Genomic DNA, 22,360 nt, shown 5'->3' on the forward strand with positions numbered 1-22,360 from the left:
GCTGCTGCGCCCCGCGGGGCTCGCTGCCTCGGCGTGTCCGCAGCGCGACCGGCGCCGCGGGGAGCCGGAGCCATGGCGCGGGGGGAGCTCGGCGTCCTCCGCTGGCTCAGGGACAGCCAGCAGTCCAGAAAACTAATCCTGCTGATCGTCTTCATCGCGTTGCTCCTGGACAACATGCTGCTGACCGTGGTCGGTATGTAGACTTTTTTTCCTTCCAGTTTCTGCCAGAAATAACCTCCCGTGACAGATGTACAGACCAGGTCTCTACATCATCCCTGAATACATGATTAATGCTCTCTTTCAAATTAAACATTTTCAACTAGTCATTTTGAAACGTATGTGTTGTTTTAGGTATTGCAAGCACACTGTCATGCATAAGAAAGTTTTATTTTATGCTATGTTAATTGCAGGATAAGCATTGTACAAAAGGCTCTTCGTAATTTCTTTTTCTACTGAAAGCCACTAATACTTGAGAGAATGACAGATAACAGTATTTTTAGCTCATCATCAAATTGTTTCTCCTGTGGTCACGCAACTGAAAGAACAGGCTAGATAACGTTTGAGATGTATGTTTCCTTGTGATAGTCTCCTTTGCCCCCACACTGGTCTTAAAATGATAGATTAAAGAGAAAACAATCTAAGCGGGTTTTAAGAAAAGCACTTCCATGAGTTGCTTTAATATAATAATCCTTGTTAAGTTTTAAGATGCAAACTTCTACTGCCTTCAATGACATAGTATCAACATTTAGGAATCTACTCATAATCAGTAGTTTTAGAAATCCGCTATGATTCGAAATTGCATATTTCTATGAATTTTAAAAAGGGTTCCGAGAGCCCGTCCTGGTTCATGGATGTGCACACGCGCACACACAAGCACACCTGCTTCTCGAAGAAGTGAATCAGGTTCTGCAGAGCTGACTGACAGTGCTGTGGTGTCACAGTTTAATCAGGCGCATGACTAAAGGCTGATACTTAAAGGCAGATAATATAATGAAGACTTTAACAAAAACATTTAGGTACATATTTTGACAAGTCAGTTTTGGAGTTTTTACATGAATATATTTTCCTATAAATTTATTAACATGTTATTCAGTAATATTTATGTGAGAAGCCCCTTTACATTATTTCAGTTTGCAGACTTAATGATTGGACTTCTTCAGGAAGTGAGAAAATGAGATGACAACTGGTGATTCTGTCATTGCTATTTTCTAGTAGAATGAACCTTTGTCTGTTTTTATTAATTCTGAAATACTATTTTCTGAAATACATATTAATGCTTTTAAGTTGCAGCTAAGATCCCAAGTCATATAAAACAGGCTCATCTTCAACAGTTTCTTTGTGATCTTTTAAATGTAGATTTTTTTAAAATAGAAATCAAATTATCAATATATTAATTCAGTTTAACGAACATCAGAGTGTTATGAATTTTTCTTTCGTATGGCTGTTACTTACGCAACATTTTTGTGACATGTTTTATAAATGTTTTATTACGTATTTAATACTGTGTTTTAATAATAGTTTTAAAGCTTTTCTTAGCTTCTATGTTTTCACATCTTACTAAATGGATTTATGCAGTAATCTGCAACAAATATATGGTACAAACATGGTCTTCAGTACTTCTCAAATTTTGCTTATTGAATGTTGGCTATATAGAAAACTTTTTATTAAAAATGGCAAAAAAAAAACATTAAGGCAAAAGATATTTTTGTTTTAACTGCACTTCCAAGTTTTCATGTGTGTTTTTTTCTAAGCAATTTTTTAATTCTGTGTTTCAGGCCTTCAGAACCCTTACTGATGTTTTTTTACAGGAAAGCCTTATATTTCCTAACTGGTGATAAAGCAAATAAGAAAATTTAGTGATTTTATTTACAAATAACCTGATAGTAAATGCCAATATATTCTATTTGTTTTTCCAGTGCCAATAATTCCCAGTTACCTTTACAGCATCAAACATGAGAAAAATGCAACAAACATCCAGACTATTAAGCCTACCACAGCGCCAACAACAACAGACCATTTTCAGAGTATCTTTTCCTATTATGACAACTCCTCAATGCTTACTGGAAATGAATCTGATAAGACAAGACCGAGAGAGCTGCATCATACTCAGACAGAGCAAATGATAGTGAATGTGACTACTTCGCCATCTGATTGCCCTAAGGAAGATAAGGACCTGCTGAATGAAAATGTTCAAGTTGGTCTGTTGTTTGCTTCAAAAGCGATAGTTCAGCTTATCACTAACCCTTTCATAGGGCCACTGACAAACAGGTATGTTATTTTTTTCTGTTACGTTATTCAATTAGCATTTTATATTGATATTTTACTCTGGATTAGTACTTCAAAGTAATTTAAATTTGCATTGTGGAAATTTACAATTGTGGAATAATTGTGGAATCCTCTTTTCCAAAATAAAGGGGTAAGCTACGCCCAAGCCATTTGATACCTGAAGTATCATACACTTCTTAACTTCTGAGTTGCAAGGTCTTCATAGAAACTCCTACTGAAATTATGTTAAAATTTCTTCAATACATGTAAGGTAACCGCTCAAGTGTGTGAGGCCAAAAGACACTATAGCTCAGTATTTATGACAGCGAAGCACTGTGAATTGATGGTAGTTCTATTGCGCTTAAATTACGCAAATGTGATGTTGAAGCCATGGGCACTGCCCAGATTTCTCCCTTGCCCTCATAGGGGCTCGCAGCTCAGCGCGCAGCTTGGTCGTCCACGCTCCTGATGCGTGTGCTGGGACGCTGCGGTAAGAACCAAGTGAGGAATTCTCGTGGACTTTAATGAAAAGGGAACAAGTCTCTCATAGATTGTTGATGCCGTACTCATCCCTGAGTTCAAAGGATTACATGGATTTACATCAGTACATGATCTAATCTAACCTTCAAATTGTTCTCTCTGTATTTTTTCATATATATGGTCTTGCACAAATTAAGTTTGAATACTATATTTTAGAAGATCTATTTGAACAGTATCAGGGATATAATTGCCAATATCAATGATGTGCAAAAAAGAAATAAACCAGTCACTAACAGTTTTTGCATGGAGATTAAAAAGTATTGATAGTTGTTATTTTAAATTTTAGTAACTATAGAATTAATTTGATTTTATTGTTAGTATTTTGTACACCTGTTCCCCACATAATTTGTACTCTTTCTAAGAAGCAAAATACATGAGAATGTGAGGTCAATATCTGAACAAAGTAATCTCGGAGTTGTATTTAGTCAGATCACTAATTTTTGTATTTCTTATTTAAGCTATTTTTATGAAGCAGAAATTTCTTCTTAGAAAATAGCCTACAGTGCTAATTTRTCCACCTATCCCTGTGGAACACTTTCTTTTATTTGAGAATCAATGCTGTGGCAATAACCAAAACAACCAACACACATAAATATTAGATATTTCTGCTTTTGAAGTCAAAATCACTTTTATTCAATTTTACAGATTATGCCCTGCGATGATTAAAGTGAAAGTTTAATTTTAATCTGATGGAAGAGTGCCCACTTGAGGGATAAGCACTTGTTTAACTCAAAATGTTATGAATTCAAAAACTGTACTAAATCTGTGGAACTGGTGTAGACACAAAAGCTTTAAATTAGATAGTCTCATTTCTGTCTCCTTTCACCGTATCTCCACTACATACCACCTACACACCTATATGTATGCCACTGCAAAGTCACTTTTACGCAAATAGGTCTGTGAGTTAAAGAGGGAAACAAATTTTTGTTACCCAGATTTCCTATATTGTTTTTCTTTTTTTTTTTTTTTTTTTTTTTTTTTGCCATCCAAATAATTGCCCTCTATATTTGCTTTTCTCTGGATTCTGCTGTTAGTATAATTTGCACCAGCTACCAAACAAGGGAAAAAGAAGTGACACGTTCCGTGTTGTCGGTGGTTTCTCAGCGCTGCGGTCACGTCATGCTCCAGCCGTAACCTCTGCTCTTCCTTCGGCAGGCATCTGCGTGAGCGAGGGTGTGCGTGTCCCTGTCGGCGCCTGTGCCCTCGCCCGGGCGACGCGCGGCGGAGCCCTGCGCTGCCWGCGGCCAGGCGCGGGGGCGGCCGCGGGATCGCTGCCGGCCAGAGGTGCCAGCTGCTCGGCGTGGGAGCAGCGCCGCAGGCGCTTCCGYGCGCGGTGCCTCCCTCCGCGGCCGCTAGCAGGGCTGCGGCCGGCGCGAGGGTCGGTGTTGGAAGCGCTGCAAGGTGTCTCGGGTCAGGGAGGAGTGATGCGCCTCACTCGCAAGAGGGAAGCAGCTGAGAAACTTTCCTCAGGGTTTCGCACGGGGCTGAGCATGTGGCTGCAGTCTCCGGGGCAGGCTCAGAYGCCCAACACCTGGGAAAAGAGTAATCAAGGACAAGATACGCCCTAGCTTCTCGCGCGACAAGCATATTTCATACTGAGAGAAATGAGCGTCCTAACGACACAGTAGCCCTAAATTAGATTTGAGGATTACTGTGTTTCTTTCATGTATTATTTATATCTTAGTACCAGTATCTGCCTTTCTTCTGARAAATGCTTAGTGGGAAATATCAGTTAATACGGTTATCAATTAACTATAGAAGTCATTGGCAAAAAAAAAAAATCCTTAACATTGACATTTCTTAAGAATAAAGTATGTTTAGTTAAAAAGAAGTAACCTCTGTGATCATTGTAAATGAAACTGGAGATACTTGAGTTGTCATTGTAAAGACTCTACCACTGATAAACTATTCAGTGATAATTATCATAGTTATTACTTTTGCAAAATTTCATCAAAATATTACAGCTTAAGGAAAATGGATTGCTCCATTAAAAATTAATGTGCACAGCCTGTTTGTTAAGATGCCCAGCAAGTTTTCTTTTCAGGTAGTACATTGTGGCCATAGTTTTATTTTTTTTCAGTGAAAGAATAGTATTACTTAGGAGTGATTTAGCGTTTTGAAGGAATGTGAAATTACTTGCTTAGAGTGCATTGTAGCTTTAAGTGCTTGAGTCCATGTAGGATGCAACAGGATGTTATATTCACACTAGTTTGTGCCCGTAATTACGGAGGCTTTTTAGGTTTTCTGAATGTTTTCTAGACTATTTTTTTCACTTTTTGTACAACCATGGGAGGTGTGGATTTGTAAAAATAAATTTCAAAGTTAATTTAAGAAGTAAACTGCTAAACACTAGCTCTTATTTAAAGCCTAGCTTTTTTCAAGGAATACAAGACAAACGCACACCTGTCTTAGTGAACGGGTGATTCACAAAACAGCCCAATCTACCTCATCTCTAAATGCCGGTGAAAGTCATAGCAAACGAAAAGCTGAGGTTGTGGCTTTGCCCTAGGATGTGAGCAACATWTTTCTCACAGCGGCACTACTTCAGAACAGACCTGATACAATTTTATGGCTCAGATTCACAGTATGTTCGTGACTGTAGTGAGATCGATAAGAAACTATACAAAACAGCGCAACGCTTAATCCAGGGCACTTACCCTTTGTCGGGAGGATGTGTCGGCGAGGGGAGACTCAGGGCTCTGCCTAACACTTGGCAATAAAGAAAGCGGTCAACAAGCTGCTGTGCTTGTGAGACTGACCAATTTGCTCCCTTATTTTCTTCAAATTATCACGGAGCTCTGTGGCTTGGGCTTAGTGCCCAGGTGAGCCGGCCAGACAATCTACTAATGTCAGTAAGGGTCTCGTCTGCCATGTATCTTTCTCCTCTAGTCTGAAAAATAATACGGCTTTAACTTTGTGTTTATTCAAATGTAACATCAAAAGTCATTAAAAAATGAAGTGATACTTTCACAATCATTTTTAAAGCCAACCTGAGTAGAGATCTGAATCCATTTGCAAGTGAGATTGAGGCCTGAACCGTGATGTATTTATGAACAAGATACATACAGAGAGTGAGGGAGAGGGAAGCATAGAATAGCATTTATAACTGCTCAGTTAGAATTGAGTTCAGATGGAACCGTTCTTTACGCAGGTGATTGAAATGATCAGTTATCCAGGTTGAACAAAACCTGCCCTGCACTAGAGCACGGAGCATTTAGGTAGAGAGTGCAGGAACCACACTTTCACCTGGCACTGCTGTCCCTGCAGGTTCTTCCTTAGCCTCTCACACATTCAGCAGTCCGTTATCTTGATCAGAATATTCTTCTTGCYGTACTCCCTCCCCAGTGAAGAGAGCGGCCACCCAAAGGCCGACCTAGCAAGTGTTGTCCACAGTGCTGCCTCGATAGCAATGCGGTAGCGGCGTTGAACTCAGTGGGTTTGCAGTGCTGTAATGAACAGACTATTAGGCTCTGATCACCCACTGCTCCTAACCTGGTCAGTGCAAGCTTTGGTTTGCTGCAGCACTGTACCTACCAATGGTTTATTTTATCCAAGGGTAATGTTATTAATGAGTATCATCCACTATCAAACAGCCTTGCAATCTGGGTCCAACTTGGCACTGCAATGGAGTGATTCAGTAATTTAGGCATTCCCCCTCAGCAGCAGCCTTTTCTCTCTCCTGAACTAAGGACTCTGGCTGTTCTGCAACTCAGAAATGCTTCTGGGAAGCATTTTTAGCTGCAGGTAGTCTTTGTAGAACATGCTGGATTCTGCAGCTGTTTCAAATTTACAAATGAACAAGCGACTCTCTTGAAGTGTTTTTAAAGAAGTGCTCAAGAAAATGAGTGGTTTGACTATGATAGAGAGTATATACATACAGTATATAGCAGGATTTGCTAAGACCATGCAGAAAAAGGTAATCTGCGTTAAACCTAACCAGATGTCAGCTGTGTGTGGGTAAGAATTTCCCTTAAGCAAGAACGGTCATGACTTCTAGAGGATCAATAGTCTTACTTGTACAAAACTTAGAATAAGAAAAAACAAAACTCAGCAGCTGGTCCATATATCTCAAGACTTTCGTATTTCTAAAAATAAAGAGTAATTATAAACCATTTCATTTTTTAACTGACCTACTTAGATTATAAATCAGTTCTGCCAGTATTAATGCCCAATACTGCCAAATGGTTGGAAGATGAAGTCAACTGGTATTTCTTTGAAAAGAATTGGCCATTGCTTAAGAATTGGACAATTAGGTAATGTCTTTGCAAATACATTTGAGAAGCAATTTTTTTTTTAAAAAAAAGAAGCTATTAATAAAGTGTGCTGAACAGAATATAAAGAATGTCTTTAGAACTAACTGGGTAGCATTTTTGATTCAAGGGTAGATTTGTAATGGGAGGAAAAATAACATATTGTAAGGGTTTTCTTTTGTTGTTGTTGAAATTTCAATTCTTAGCTATCTAAAAAAAAATGTTTGCTTTTCCAACAGAAAACCCTTTCTTTCATGGAAACTTGAAAATTTTAATAACAACCAGACATTTCTGCAGACTATTTTGAGTTCTGATGAAGAAGTGGGCTGATGAAGAAAGCTTTGATCAGCTCCACTGTTACTCCTAAAATCATGGAAAAGCAAAAATGATATTCTCAGACTCTCTGGGATTCTTCCTGTGCTCCTAATTTAGGCAGACCTCCCAGCAAAGCTGATGACAATTCGTCCTAGAGAAAAGCCAGTGGTTTGACAGTGTCTCATTATAGTCATTGTCTGATGAGGATGGAAACAGATGATCATTGAAACTACTAGTTTTTTTCAAAGTTCAGCAAGCTCAGACAAATATTCTGTTCCTATATCCCTGGCAACCCCGTGGATGCCCAGGGGGGCTGCATTGAAACAATTATGGAGAAAGAAGAAGAGGGCTATCAGATTCTAAAGTGAGAAAGGCTTATTTCATGGATTTCAGATAAAAAGTCTGCTGTACCAGGGGAGAAGGCACAGGTAACATAGGCAATTTTGATCTTATGGTCCAATATAAATAGTGCAAAACCTACAAAGAAACTAGAGGTTTGCATTTGCGTGTGTGTGTGCAATTCTAGAGCACTCACCTGAGAAAATTTAACTTAAAATGTCAGTGGGATGATCCTAAAAATGTGGATGTTCATTTTGTTTTGCAGAATAGGCTACCAGATTCCACTGTTTGCTGGCTTCTGCATCATGTTTGTGTCAACAATCAGTAAGTGTTCATGTTTATTTGATTCAGTACAGATATACCTTTAGAATAAATAATCTACAATAATTATCATTAGGCGCTCTTGTTGATTTAGAGGGATTTATTTCAAAAGAAAATGTATGGCTGCTCTCGATGGATGGTGGTACGATCTGAGAAATACATTCTTACAGACAAGAAATTCTCCTCCACCTTTTAGCCCATCTGGGTTGGTCTCTTTCATTGCCCCCATCCTTCTCTCAGGTTCTTGTAATCTGAAGCTAGTGGTGTCCAGGCAGTTTTAAACTGATAAAAAGGTCAGCCATGGCAGGGGGCTATTTTACAGAATTCTTAAGAACTAGCTATTGTATGAGCTTACCAGAAAAATATTGTGGGGTTGCAGTGGATCACAAGCCAAATATGAATTAACAGTGTTGCTAAACATCACAGAGGGACCTGTCCACTCTAATGGCATTGATAAGGCATCAGCTGGTGTTTTGTATTCAGTTTTGGCATGGCACTTAAAGATGTAGAACACATGGAAAGAGTATAAAGGAGAACATCAGTGATCATCGGAAGCCTGTGGGGAAAGATTAAAAGAACAGGCTTCAGAAAGCAAACTTAGGACATACTGAAGTCTATGACTAAAAGGATGGGAATAAACCATTTTCTTTGTCTGTTCTATGTAAGAAAAGGAATAGTGAGTTTAAAAATTCATCAAAGAAAATTTACGTTAAATATTAGAAAAATATTTCTCGCAACAAGGGGAATGAAATGCTGGAAAAGATTTCTTGGTTGTAGAGTTTCCAGCACTGCTAGATTTTGGGAACATGTTAGACAAATTCTGGTTGAAATGAATATAAGAGCAGTAAGCCTACTTCAGGGCAGAGGGGAATAGTCTAGATTTGTTGACATTCTTTCTTCCTTTATTTTATTTTTCTCTCTACATGAGTAGGGATTTTTGTAAGATCTGGTGGAAAGGTTGTGAGGCATAATGCAGTGGAGTGGGTGGGAGAAATGCGTATGGATCTTAGATATAGTTGGCACGTAACAGCTTCCCCCAGCTATATGCTGTCTGGGGAAATTCCTTAGCTAACCAATAAGAGCAGAAAGAATGTTTAAAAAACTCATCCTAAATTTAATGATACTGACCATGACAAAGGTTTAATGGATAGAGACACACTTGGTTTTCTGGGACACTCTGATCTTGCAGGGTTGTGAATGGGGAATTTAGCCAGACTAAAGAGTGCAGCATCTGTCTTAAATAACAGATAAAGGCAGGGAGGGGAGTCCTGGGTAAATTTGCTCTGGAGACTATCGGTAGGCACCTCTTCAGGTCCAGTTTCTCTGGTGCTCTGCTGCTGTGAGGATCAGTAACTTGCTACAGCCCTTGTAGGGGTGGAGGTGACTTCCCTGCACGTTCAACCAACTCTGCTACACAACATCTAGTGTGGAGTTGGCAGCACCTCTGTGAAACCTCTCTCCATCCATTTGCTTATTGGAGGAAACACTGGGTGGCGGGGAGGAGGTGTAGGGAGGGGGAGTATATAAAGTGCCTGGAGCTTCAAACTGGACACTCTTAAATGAAGCAGCATAGGGAGGCAGATATGAAAGGAGAGGTCTTATGACTCCATTTGTGTGCAGCTGAATCAAAACAGGGTATAATCTAATCCCAAGTAATTAGTTAAGACTGCTTGTATGCTTGCATTCTGTGTTACCAGGAGGCTTTGACGACTAAGAACAATTCACCACTGACAAATCAAAATGCAATAAGAGAAAATAATGCAGTTAGCATTGAAAGTGACACAAGTCACTGTAAGTGCTTGACTAAATTGCATGAGGCTTTTGGGATAAAGAAATTTAACTTTTTAACCTAGTTAGAGTTAACTTAATTTTTAAAATCTACCTCTCTTTTTTCTGTAGTGTTTGCTTTCTCAGGCAGCTACGCATTACTGTTTATTGCAAGATCCCTTCAAGGAGTGGGTTCTTCTTGTTCTTCAGTGGCAGGTAAGAGAATGTACAAAAGAATAAAACACAGATCACAGATTCTGCCATTGTTAGTGACAGTCATTTTCTTAATTGTATATTGTCTATGATTTCAATAGTTAATATTGAGCTATTCAATTAAATCAAATTCACTTTTTTTTGCCTCTTTAATATAAATAAGCCCAAAAGCAAATGTCATTTCAGAATTCCTTGGTATTTAGGTTGTTGTAAGGTAGAAAACTAAACGAACTATACTCTCCCTGGGGTTTCCGCATGTGTGTTTCAACATTCTAAATTCATTTTTAGCCATTTTAAAGGTCATCAGGAACTTATGTCTGCACTTATTACAGTTGAAACTAGTAGCTCTACCTGTTACTGAAATTCCTGTTATAAAATGTTGTTTTCAGTAGCTTATAATTCCATCTACCAGTTTGGACTCTTGTYTCCTGTACTAGGTGTCTCCTTCAAATTTTTTTGTTTTTTTGAAGTAGGTGAAATGGAGTATGTGCTTTCAGTCCAAATTGTTCAACCATTTTTGAGACTGAGGCTAGAGAAAATATGTATTGTTCATATTAGAATATTTCACAATCTTTTATTGGAAAATATTCGTACAATGGCAGCAGGAACATGAATTTGGCTTGGGAGGGGAGATCAAAAAGAGTCAAAATAGACTCTTTTTGTCAAGAGTGTGTCCTTTGGCTTCCTCAGGAAAATCCCTCCTTCCAAATTAGACTGCTCTGTAAACAGAGGTCACGTACTCTGTAGTAACTTGATAAGAATTTGGCGGCTGAATCCAAATTCCTTTTGCGTGAATTTTGCTCTAGCCCACGTGTGGGCAGGGCTGCTTGGGGCAGCTAGCAATATTCAATGCCCCAGACTGAGCATTTGAACTAGCAGTGAGAAACGCTTTCTTGTTAGGATGAGTTTGAAGCTGTGCAACAAATACTGGTTAAGCAGAGAGATTAAAAGTGGATGAGTAGTTGGAAAAGCTATGGGTATGTGGCTAAGTGAGCTGGCAGGGGTGGGATGAAGATCCAGGGTGGAGAAGGTAAAGACAAGGAGAAAGGATGAGGACAAAATATCTGCGCTCTCTCCTTTTAGAATCTGTTACAAAACAAGAGATTTTCCAACCTCTCTACCTCTCTGCTGTCAGCAGCTGTCTGAGGAAGTCACTACACAAGTGCTATCTGTGGAACTGATCTACATAAAAGTTTATCGTCTGCTTCCCGTAGAAGCTGTTTTGTTAAATGCAGTGCAATGGATATAAAGGCATCTGCTGGGGCAGATTCCTGTGCAGGAGTCCTCTGTATGCTGTGTAATACCATATGTGTTTCTAATTTGCCCTTATAAAAAGGAACAAGAAAATTGCATGGGTGGTCATACACAAAATAAATAGATTTTAAACAACTTTAAGACTGCAGCTCAAACTTTCCAAAGTTAAAACATGCAAGAATCAAAACTATTGTTCATCTTTAATTCAGCAACTGTGCGAATAGCACACTGAAATTCAGTTCTTATATGAGCACATGACCTTTTTTCAACAACAAAACAGAGGACAAAAGACCAAGAGACCATCTAGTCCAGCCCTTTCCTGATCAGGGCTGGAGCAGAGAGGATCGGATCAGCTGTGTGTCTGGCATTCCTGAGGGATCCTTGATAAGCATGTTCTCAAAAGTTTTCAGAAGTTCCCTCAACATCTACCTTTGTGCCTAACAACCTTTAGTGTTAAGAAATTTTCTCTGATCTAAAGCCTCCTTACTGTCACTTAAAATGCATTTCTAATTCCCATATCCAGAAAGAACGTGAAGGACACTTTGTTTCCTTTATCTTTGTGGTTCTTTTGTATGTTTGAAAGCCACACCCATTAGTTTTCTCCTCTCTAGTTTTAAATCCAAAGTCCTTCAGTTGTTCCTTGCAGACAACATTTTCTAAACCTTTGCTCATCCTCATTGCTTTTCTCTAGATAGTCTCCAGTCGCCTCCATCTTTCTTACCGTGCTACACCAAAACCAGACCCAGTGTTCAGAAGAAGCTTTGATACCTCTTAAGTGCCAGCCAGAGCGAAAGAATTACTTTACATATCGTACAGACAAGCATAATTCACCTTTCTTGCAACACTTGCTTACTCATGTTCAGCTTATGATTTSTTATAACACTCAAAATTTTTACATAGTGTTGTCTCCAACCAATCATTTACCATCCTGTATTTCTGTATGTAATCATTCTTATCTAAGTGTAAAACTCTATCTTCTTTGTACTGAATCCTATTTTTTTCCAGATTATTTCTCTAAATATGACAAATTCATTGTGAATGTTGATGTTTTCTAACTTGCTCCCCAAGAGTTCTTGCTAACAAGTTGATGTGATCCACAATTTTTAATAAGTATGTTAATTCACATAGAATATCTACCGTTTTAGTGCACGTGATGGACAGTATAACTTACAGATCACAACATTTTATTTTCTCCTTCTGGTTCACCACACAGCTATGGACCTTATTTACTGAATTCTACTCAAACCATGATTTGAAAACAGAATTATTAATTTCTATGAGAACACTTCTATAGCTCTTACCATTACAGTGTCTGAGTTCTTCACAAAAACATAAATGAATTTGGTTCCATGTTTCCTTTTGTGAAATGAAGGCTTATCATCATCAGATGCAGAAGTGAGTTACATGAAGATAAAGGTCAAAATCATATTTTAATTTTGGATGCTGACCTTGAAATACTCATTTTCAAAGTAATCAGCACTGCATAATACATTATGTTCAAAGCATAGCTTCCACTGATCACAGTGATATGTCTGAGTGGTCACCAGACCTGTGTGTCAAGCACTGGAGTATAAATAACAGACAGTGAATACTTGTCAAAAGCTGTGTTTCACCTAGTTGAAAAACATAATCTAAAAGCTGTGCGGCAAAGACAGAATCTAGCAAATCAGGACATCATTAAATTACCTGAATGACAGAACATGATGGAACATGATCTTAGAGACCATTTGCACTTGCTAGATTCTCTTTTGCTTCAAGGTGAATTCCGTCTGGAGGAGATGTATATACAGCTTCCTTTTATACCTGCTGTCATCTCTGTCAAATAATCAGTAGGGATGGTGAATGATGACAAAACAGCGTAGTAAACAGCTGCCTTTTTTTTTTTTTTTTTTTTTTTTTTTTGTATATGTTTTCTTTTTTTATTTTTTTTTTTTTTTTTTTTTTTTTTTTTTTTATTGTTAGGGATGGGCATGCTCGCCAGTGTTTATACAGACGATGAAGAGAGAGGCAACGCAATGGGAATTGCACTAGGAGGTCTTGCTATGGGAGTATTAGGTGAGTGAGATGAAGACTCTGCCAGCAAAAGAAATCCCTTGAAATTCCCTAAAACATGTATTTGTGACCTGTGAAAGCAGAAGAAGATTCTGATCAAGTGCAGTGTTATCATGCTGTCTCAGGATTAGATTACTGGTGCATGCTAAGAATAGCTTTTTTACATAAAAATGTATTTCTTTAGGCAGATACATTTTCTTAAAGGTAAACACATCTGATACACAGAAGTTTTTCAAATGTTGGTTACCAATTACCTCCCGATTCAGAATGTCTCCTCTTACCAGTGTGCTCAGTCCAGTGGTCAGCAGTGAGTCAGAGCTACTGTGCTCACTCAGTTGTATCACTGGGTTTTAGTGGCGTAGGTTAGTGTTCATGACTTCAATAGACTTTATAGAGACTACAGGCTGTGTTCTTACCCACATAAATCTTTAAATGCGGGAGACGAATGCAGCACTTTAAAGGGTTTGTGCCCCACTCTGATCAAGTTTCAGCTTGGTGGTGCTGTGATCACTTTGTCTAATGAAGGTCACCTCAGTAGCACTATCTGATTCTCACTGGCTTCCAGGACCAGATCTGCTCTTTTGACTCATAGAATTAATATAATCGAAATTAATGGAGTGAAGTGASTAAAGAGAGAAAAGTAAGTCGAACTTGGCTGGTGCTTGATGTTTCATATTTGACCTATGTCAGACAGTAGTCTCTGAGATGTTTGAATTTTGTTTTCATGGAGCAGTATGTTCTGAGTTAAAAATATGGCTCTTTATTGCAATCACAAGGATCAATGAGCTTTGTGGGTTTTTTTTCTTTTTTCAATTGAGGGTTTTGGTCACTGAGTGTTGGTAGCAGCATGCCCAAACCCTTGAAAAGGCTAAGTATTTGGAGTCAGAATAAAGCTGCAGAACTGTTTCCTTTATTTCTCCCTCTCAGTGGGCCCACCCTTTGGGAGTGTCATGTATGAGTTTGTGGGGAAGAGTTCTCCTTTCCTTGTCCTGGCTGCATTGGCGCTGTTAGATGGAGGTCAGTAAATATGAACATTGAAATTTTCCATCTAGCACATTCCTCCCATGCCTTACCATCTAAGCCCGTTCTTGAAGAAATGTTACAGCATTGCTTTCCTTTTGCAGCTGTTCAATTATTTGTGCTACAGCCATCCAGAACACAAGCAGAAGTAAGTATTAACATAAAACACTTCAAGTGACAAATAATGCTCTGCCTTTCATAAACCCAAGCTTTTCTGTGTTTCATAGAGTCAGAAAGGGTCACCATTACTGACACTCTTGAAGGACCCTTACATCATTATCGCAGCAGGTACTTGATTTTTTTTTTTTTTTTTTTTTTTTTTACTGACTGTTGGTGTTACAGCTGGCATCCTAAAATGCCTCAGGTTAACCTAGGTAGCTGTAATGTTATCTGCAGTTTTCATTTACATAAAGCTCAAATAACAAAATCATTTATTAGCAATACAAGATTAGTACATCACTAGAAATATAATAGGATGGAAGTTAGAAATACAGGTGCCTTTCTAGCCTGGAGAAAGCTAATGAATTGCAGTGACTTACTGAAATAATGAACTGTTTCTTATATCTCACTAGATGTGACCTAGAACTTTCTATAAGGCAAATGAATAGAGCTAAGGCGTTTGGATAGAGGAATTGCCAACACATCGTGGGCAGGCATAAGGAAATATGCTAAACTTTGAAGAGGGTGTGAGTTTAGCCACTAGGGCATGGATTATATTTGACAAAAAGTCTGGGTCAAATAGTGAAATGCATTTTGTATTACCTTTATCCTTTGATGATTTTTTTCTGTTGAGAGAGAAGTTTGCTTTTTCACATCATGTTTCACTGAACATTTATTCTGAAGAAGTCTGTAATTAAACTTGGCCTTTTTTATGTTCATCAGATACCTGAAAACACATCATAATTTTTACAACTGTGTTCCTCTACTTGTAACATAATTGTCCTACAAAGCAATTTTACAGGCATTATTTGAGTTCTCTGGTTTTAGTGATCTTAGGAAATTATCGTTATCTTAACTCTGTGACGAGACACTTAATCAAGCTCTGACCAAAGTTTTACAAGTGATTTGGCTTAAGAAATTCTTGGAGCATTAAAAAAGCCTGCCATAGAACAAGAGTGTTTAAGGGAAGAGAGTAGCAAAGACAGCAGCTGTCATAAGAGATCAAATCTATCATACATCTAATTCAGTATCTAGTCACTTACAGTGGTTAGTAGCAGGTACTGCTAAGTAAGGTTCATCATACAGGGTTCATATAAAGTAGATATCTAGAGAGTAATGTAATCCCTGTCAAGGTCTAATCTGTAACAGAATTTATTTTAAGCCCCAGAATATGACCAGGGGATAGATCTGTAAGGGGTACTTTGCTTGACTAAGATTTGGCTAAAATTTGGCTTTGCATAAACAGTTAAGTGCTGCTTTCATTTGACCATCCTCTGCATCTGCTAGGAGCAAGGATGTAATTTTTTTCCGTTTTCTAACACATTTTTGTAGTATTCGATTTCTACTGGTCCTCTCCTCTGAGAAGCTGTTGCAGCTGATGTTTTAGGACCTCGATAAAGCAACCAGTCTGAGAGCTAGACTGGTGAAAAAGACTCAGGATAGGTAACCTGGAATCAGGACCTAATCAGATACATTTTCTCTGCTGCCCTGTCTCCTTTTCTCTATTGCTTCCCTGCATTTGCCAGGAAGCACTGCTGGTGCTTCCCAATTCCCCTTCCCATCTTTGATCCACTGCAGCTGGGCATGACAGGAGGGAGGGAAAGAAAGGAGGTACAAAGGGCAGAAATGTTAAAACCCCCTTTGCTCCGTTTCTTTCCATGCTCTCCATTGGTGCCAGGTCATTTGTTCCCTTCCCACCATGCATCCTTGCCAAGGATAAGAAAAACAGTCCCACCAGTGCAGTCGGTAGCCCAGCTGGGTCATCCCGGGATAGGTACAACATTCAGCATTACTGTCTTCCAGAATAGAGACTGCTCAGCACTTTGATAATGTGGATGATATATGTATATTCTGTAGCCCCAGCCCCTTCTTCCTCCAGCTTTATTTCCCTTGCAGACCAAATTCGCTGTTAGGTAGGAGGCTGTGGAAGCAGAGATGAATCCCAAATACCAAATCTAAAGTCAGTCTTTTCTCTTGCCTACTAGTGCACGTCAGTCCAAATACACCAGAAATAAACTGTTTAGATGACAATTGCTTCACTTTTGAAGTTGTCATTTTTTACACAGAAAGGTATTTGAAAGTTTCATTTGCTCTCCCACACCCCAAGCTAGATGTTGGATGTTTTCCTTTATTTTGTCAGATGGGAATTTTGGATTCCGATGCTAATGGGAAAGGGCCGGTAAGTGGTTAATTAGGAGCAGAGTTAGCTCCATGCTCTAATGTCTTGAGACAATCACTGTCTCTCCATGACATATTTTTCCATATGTAAAAAGGATATTTCTTCTATCTTGCAGGACAACAGGGAATGTTCAGATGCAATGATTAGAGAGGGGAAAGGTTAAAAGCCTCATCACATCTGTACTGCTCAGGGGGATTACAAGGTTTGATTGGCTTTTTAAGCCAGTTAACTACCTCAGTAAAAATTTCACTGCATCTCTGGTTGGCTGATTAGTTAACCACAACTGAAAAACACTGACAGGGGAAGGAGCAGAGGGGGGTAACAGTACTTCTTACTGCTCACACTCCAGAAAACCTAGAGGAAACTTCAGTGATATAAGTCAGGTAGTTGTGAGGACAGATTTAATGTGGGTCCATATAGATACTTTGTTTTAGTGAGCAACTGCAGTTTTCTGGATTAAGCATCCTTTAGATCTCTAGGAGACTAGGAAATGCCCTAATCTGCACTACTGGGATGTGGCATAGGAGAGATACAGAACTGTAAACCTCTGCCTTTTCATCCYGCAGTTTCAGCATGTGATGATATAACGAGCTCATGCAAAAAGCTCTGCAGGAGAGGGAAAATGTGAGCAAATATAGATCCTGCCTCCTTCTACATGGTTTGTGTCAGATATGATATCTCTCAGTGCTATCAGTGCTCATGTACCCAGACGAAAGAAACATTACTGACAGCTTTTCTCGCTGCTAGGTGGAGGTCAACAAATGAAGCCAATGTAATTCTCATAGCTAGGCCTTACTGACAGGGATTAAAGCTCTAGGTGCTATAGGATTACGAAGTTGCCTTGACAGACAAGTTAGTTTTAACTATCAAATCTAAAAACTAGAACTTGCGTAAATTGAGACAGATATCATCATGAGCATATGGGTTCTTGAGAAGGTGCCTGACAGCTTTTCATTGGGTATCTGCCTTTTCACAGGAAAATATTGGTGATATTTATGGTACTGTGTCAAAAGCCTAGTGGGTTCTCAGCCATGGAGATGGGATCCAGCTGGAAAGTAGCAGTGTCACACTTACAGAACATTTACTCTAATTTGAATAAGAATAAGCAATGTAGGAATTATGCCCTTGAGACTCTCTTAAGAGAGGTCAGCCTCAGGTAGTGTAGAAATGAGATTTATTTCATTGTCTTTTGAGAAAGCTTCAGTAAGGTGGCATGATCTCTATGGGGCTTTGCACTTGCAGAGTACCATCTTAGGCTCTCGTTGTTCTCTTGAGGTACGTCCTAAAGAACCTGACATAATTTGTTGTGATGTACTTACTGAGTTTGGTAAACTCTGGTGATGTCTTTTCCTAATGAGAAATGCATGCCAGACAGATCCACATGCACAACTATTTCTGGGCTTCTGTAAAGTTTGTTAAGAGCAGAATAAGATCTTTGCTGCTCAGTCACCTCGGTTAGAACCATGCTGCACTTCTCTGGCTGCTCTTTGTGTGGCTTAAAGTGGTTTTCTGGCATGAGAAGTTGCTCAAGCTTGACTGATTTTGGTTTGGAACAGGAAAACCCCTAGGTGTATAACTAGGGTTGCCTGTAGACATTCCACTAGTGGAAGCCTGAAACAGAGTAGAAAGGTTAGCTGTAGACAGAACATTACATCTTTAGTGTAAGCAATGCTGAACTGTTGCTGCTTGCCCCAGGAAGGGAGTGAGTGAGCCAGCTTGAAAGTTTATTTTAGGCATCTTAGATACACAGTCTAATATATTCTGACAGGTTTGAACAAAGAATGACATCAGTGCTCATTTTGTTTTGAACTGTATGAAGAGGAACTTTTTCCAAGAAAAATAATATTTCACTGACCTCAGACAAATTAAGCTTTTTYTAAAAAAGTAAAAATTGGATGGTAAACTACTGTAAGAGTCTTCAATATGATCCTAAATTTCAGAGATTACAAATATTAGAAATATTTCAAATATTAGAAATATTACAAATATTAGAAATGTGTGGGAACACATGCCTGAGGCTATCGGTTCCGTAAGTGACTTCTAAATCCCCTAGAAAGTAATTTTGTAAAGGATTAGCAGAGGGGACGTGTCCTGTTGCCCTGCATTAGACTTTAGCTGCTTCAGGTTCTTTTGAGGAAGTGGGAAAGCCATCTTGAAACGAACGAAATGCTGTGAGATTTAATAACCCCACCACTGCAGCTGAAGTGCACTACTGAGGATAGAYGAACTTGACATAAACCCACTGGAATCTCAACCTGCAGGTTGTGGAGTGCAAGAAATGAAATTCTGCATTGACAGAGCTGAGTCAGCAGGCAAGATTGAATGAGCACCTTCACTGCTTTGCATTTGAACAACTAAAGGTCCTAGAATTCAAAAGGGTTTGGGAAGTTTTTGAAGTTAATAGGGCTAGGCAAATTCAGCCAAACTGGACTTATTGGCTGCTGAGTCTTAAAGACTTATTTGCTGCTGGTTCTAGGATCTCTTCACCAAATTCCCTATTGTAGGGGGATAGACATCCTTGTGGTTGTCTCATGGGTTTTCTTTGGATCAAGACCTCTATGTCTTTTCTTAGTCATTTTCAAATGACGAAGGAGTGGGGTCAGAGTGGTGTGTCTTGCATAATAGGGCTCAATTTTTGCCCCGGGGGGCTAGAGATAAAGACCAAAGGATTGTAGTTTTAGTTTATCATTTGTACAACAGTGAGACCTCATGAACTTTCTAAATGTCATCATGCTCACTGCAGACTCTGTTCCCCTTCCTTCCACATTATGAAAATAGCTTAACCTTTATTGTAGAATTTCTAGGAGAATTGAAATATATAGGAAGTTAGTCTTAAGTGGTTTTGCATTATCTGCTATTTAACATTAATCAACATTTAACACATAACAAATAGAACTGTAAAGAGCTCAATGTCTTGGTAAAAACATCTATTCTTTGTATAGCTTTTTTTAATAGTCAAAAGAAATAATTTTTACTTTTTTTCTCCTATTCTTTCTCTAAGGATCAATCTGTTTTGCGAATATGGCTATTGCTATGCTTGAACCAGCATTACCCATCTGGATGATGGAGACCATGTGTTCGAGAAAGTGGCAGCTTGGTAAAGAACAGTACACTATTTGTTTTCTGTATATTTTATCCAACGTCTGTCTCTGTTCTGGTCCCAGTAGCAATTATCTTATGTGCTTTAGGGCAGTCATTTTCTGTAACTATCTTCAAGTTGTCAGAGTGGCACAATTGCATACATAGGTTTGTAAAAGCAATAGAAAGGGAACTGCCATTATTGCAATGTAGATCCAAACAAGGTGCAACACTGGCATTGCAAGGACAAACAGATGCAGGTGGTCATGGCACTATGCTGGTCCCTGCAGAGTGCCAGTCCTACTGGGCTCCGTTCAGGCCCCAGCGCATCTGAAAGTGAGTTCTCTGGGGCAGTTTGAGCAGCAGAGCTGGCCCGGCAGGGCAGGCTGGTACACCTGCATGCATGCCGTGCATTCATACAGTGCAGCAACACTGACAAGCTGGAGACTTATGGTTAAGTGTGGCACTATTTGATTTGATTTCTAGCCCCGCATTTTAGACATTAGCAAATATGCACAAATTTCAGGTTCTATTTTTAAATATTTTTTTTGTAAAACTTTTGTGGCAACCAAGAAAATGACAAGGATTTGATAAAAGGGCATTGTCGATTTTCAAAAGCCAGAAAACAGTTTGTGTTAGAGGTTTGAGTTTTTTCCCCCACAGGGAATCATTTATCAATTTTTAGTATGAATTGTGTGGAGTAGGCAATCACAGAAGTCTGGCACAGGGCAGGCACAAACTAATACATGCTCACCCAGGGCTGCTCACAGTGTCAGTGTGGAAAAACCATGGACTTTTTTTTTTAAATGTAGTTGTCAGAGAGAAAGGGAGCCTTAAGAGCATTTTCTCTTGAATCTGAAAGATTTTACACCCTTTTCAATGGTTATTTAGTCATCCCATTCATAAGGGACTTCTCCATGGAGCTCAAGATGCTTCTAAGGAGTAACCCTGTTTTTACTGAAGGGAACGACATTTTCTAATTGAAACCAGCAAGCTGACGTTCTGAGCACAGGTTCTTTGCCTTTGGAACAGAGAACTGCACCAGAAGGCAAGTGCTTACAATTAAAGCTTAAAGTTAAACTTACGCTGGAAAGCTTAAACTTAAGCTTAGCAGTAAAATTCAGTAAGTACTTACATTTCTGTGGTTGGGTGTAATTCTTTCTCCTACCTAAAGAGAGACTCTCAAGAGGAGTCACGAATGAAGCGTTTTACCAATTATCTCCTGCAGCAACTGCTTCAGGAGTTATTCATGTCCCATTCAAAATTAACAAAATTATTTATTCATTAGGGGAGAGAAAGAGCCAGAGACTTACTCTTTCAAGTTGTTGTTAGGTTGCTTACCTGGGTGATGGCAAGCCTGAGTTCCACTCATTCCCATACACATTCGAGTAATTTGTATGAAATAAAGTAGTTTCCACAGAAAACACAGAGAGTGCCCTAAATGAAGCTGTTAATGGACACTTTTTCAAAAAAACAGTCTCCACAGGCAAACTGAGAATTTGCCCCCTGTATCAGATTAGACTAGAGAGCAAAACTGGAGTAATACTTTCCCTTTGAAGTGAACAGGGGAAAAAAGACAAGAAAAAGGGACTAGCTTCCACTAAGTGTCAAACTCCAGCAGCGAGCAGAAGTTACAGCTTTTTTTCCTCAGTCTGTTAGTGTCTGTGAATGCTGTGCTGCGGTGCCCAGACATCGGTGTTGTGTGCAAGAGGGTATTGGGAACTGTGTTGGATGGTGGGGTGCCTGGCCTTTATGTATCACAACTCCTAAGTCTGGATCCTCTTTTTGAACGTCACTGTTTTAATAATCCGTATGAAAGAGTTACTGTCACAAACACAAAATGCATTAGATAAAGCTAATTATGTGTTCTGTGCTGTGACACTTCATATGATATTTGAAAAAAAAATCCTTGATAAAAATGTTCAATTAGCACCAAGCTAATATCCCTGCACTACATTAAGTAGTTAATATCAAATTTCGTGATTAGCCCCAACACTAACAATGATTGTGCTAAAGCATGGCATCACCACCAAAAAAATAAAAAACGAAGTTCTAATACATGCAAACTCAGACCTATGGTAGCTGTAGATAGCAGTCCTTATTGTGTTGCTGTACCATTGTATGTGGTAATAATTGCTAGCCTATAATATAGCAAAATTAATGCATAAGCACAGAGATTTTAAACCTCCCTAAGAAGAAGACAGATTGCTTATCTACCTCCCACACAACAGTTTAATATTACTGGTGTAATGGAAATGAGATTTACGAATCTCTTGTTTGAACAGAGATTCCTAGAAAGAAAATATCCATTTTAAATTAAGACTAATTTTGCCCCATAATAAGTAATTGATTCCATTATGCTTTGTCTTATTTGACAGCATTAATTAAAGATTTTAAGCCTTTTAAATTATATCCTGAAATGCAAGATTTTAAGTAAATCTTTATCTTATACAATTTAGAAGTCCAGTTGTCTGAAACATGACTTTGGGAAGGTACAAAGGATTCTGATTTCAGTCAGTGTTACAGTGCTTAAAGCTTATTTAGAAATTTACAGTTCTGCTTCAGTATACCACAGCTTATCACTACCTTACACATCTAACTATAAGTC

The 22,360-nt window shown here is 38.9% G+C and overlaps 1 protein-coding gene across 1 annotated transcript in view; it reads left to right on the forward strand.

Annotated features, from left to right (window-relative positions):
- Positions 1-72: 72 nt before the first annotated feature.
- SLC18A2 (solute carrier family 18 member A2) overlaps positions 73-22,360 on the forward strand; it is a 28,063-nt gene continuing 5,775 nt past the window's right edge. Inside the window, exons 1-9 of the mRNA XM_085319027.1 lie at positions 73-193; positions 1,917-2,268; positions 7,975-8,033; positions 9,930-10,013; positions 13,227-13,319; positions 14,244-14,333; positions 14,441-14,484; positions 14,564-14,624; positions 19,676-19,771. Coding sequence (XP_085175153.1) covers positions 73-193; positions 1,917-2,268; positions 7,975-8,033; positions 9,930-10,013; positions 13,227-13,319; positions 14,244-14,333; positions 14,441-14,484; positions 14,564-14,624; positions 19,676-19,771 — 1,000 coding nt within the window. The remainder of the gene's footprint in view (positions 194-1,916; positions 2,269-7,974; positions 8,034-9,929; positions 10,014-13,226; positions 13,320-14,243; positions 14,334-14,440; positions 14,485-14,563; positions 14,625-19,675; positions 19,772-22,360) is intronic.

The sequence above is a fragment of the Rhea americana genome, unplaced genomic scaffold, assembly GCF_003343005.1.
Source record: "Rhea americana isolate MKP2758 unplaced genomic scaffold, rheAme1 scaffold_57, whole genome shotgun sequence".
NCBI lineage: Eukaryota > Metazoa > Chordata > Aves > Rheiformes > Rheidae > Rhea > Rhea americana.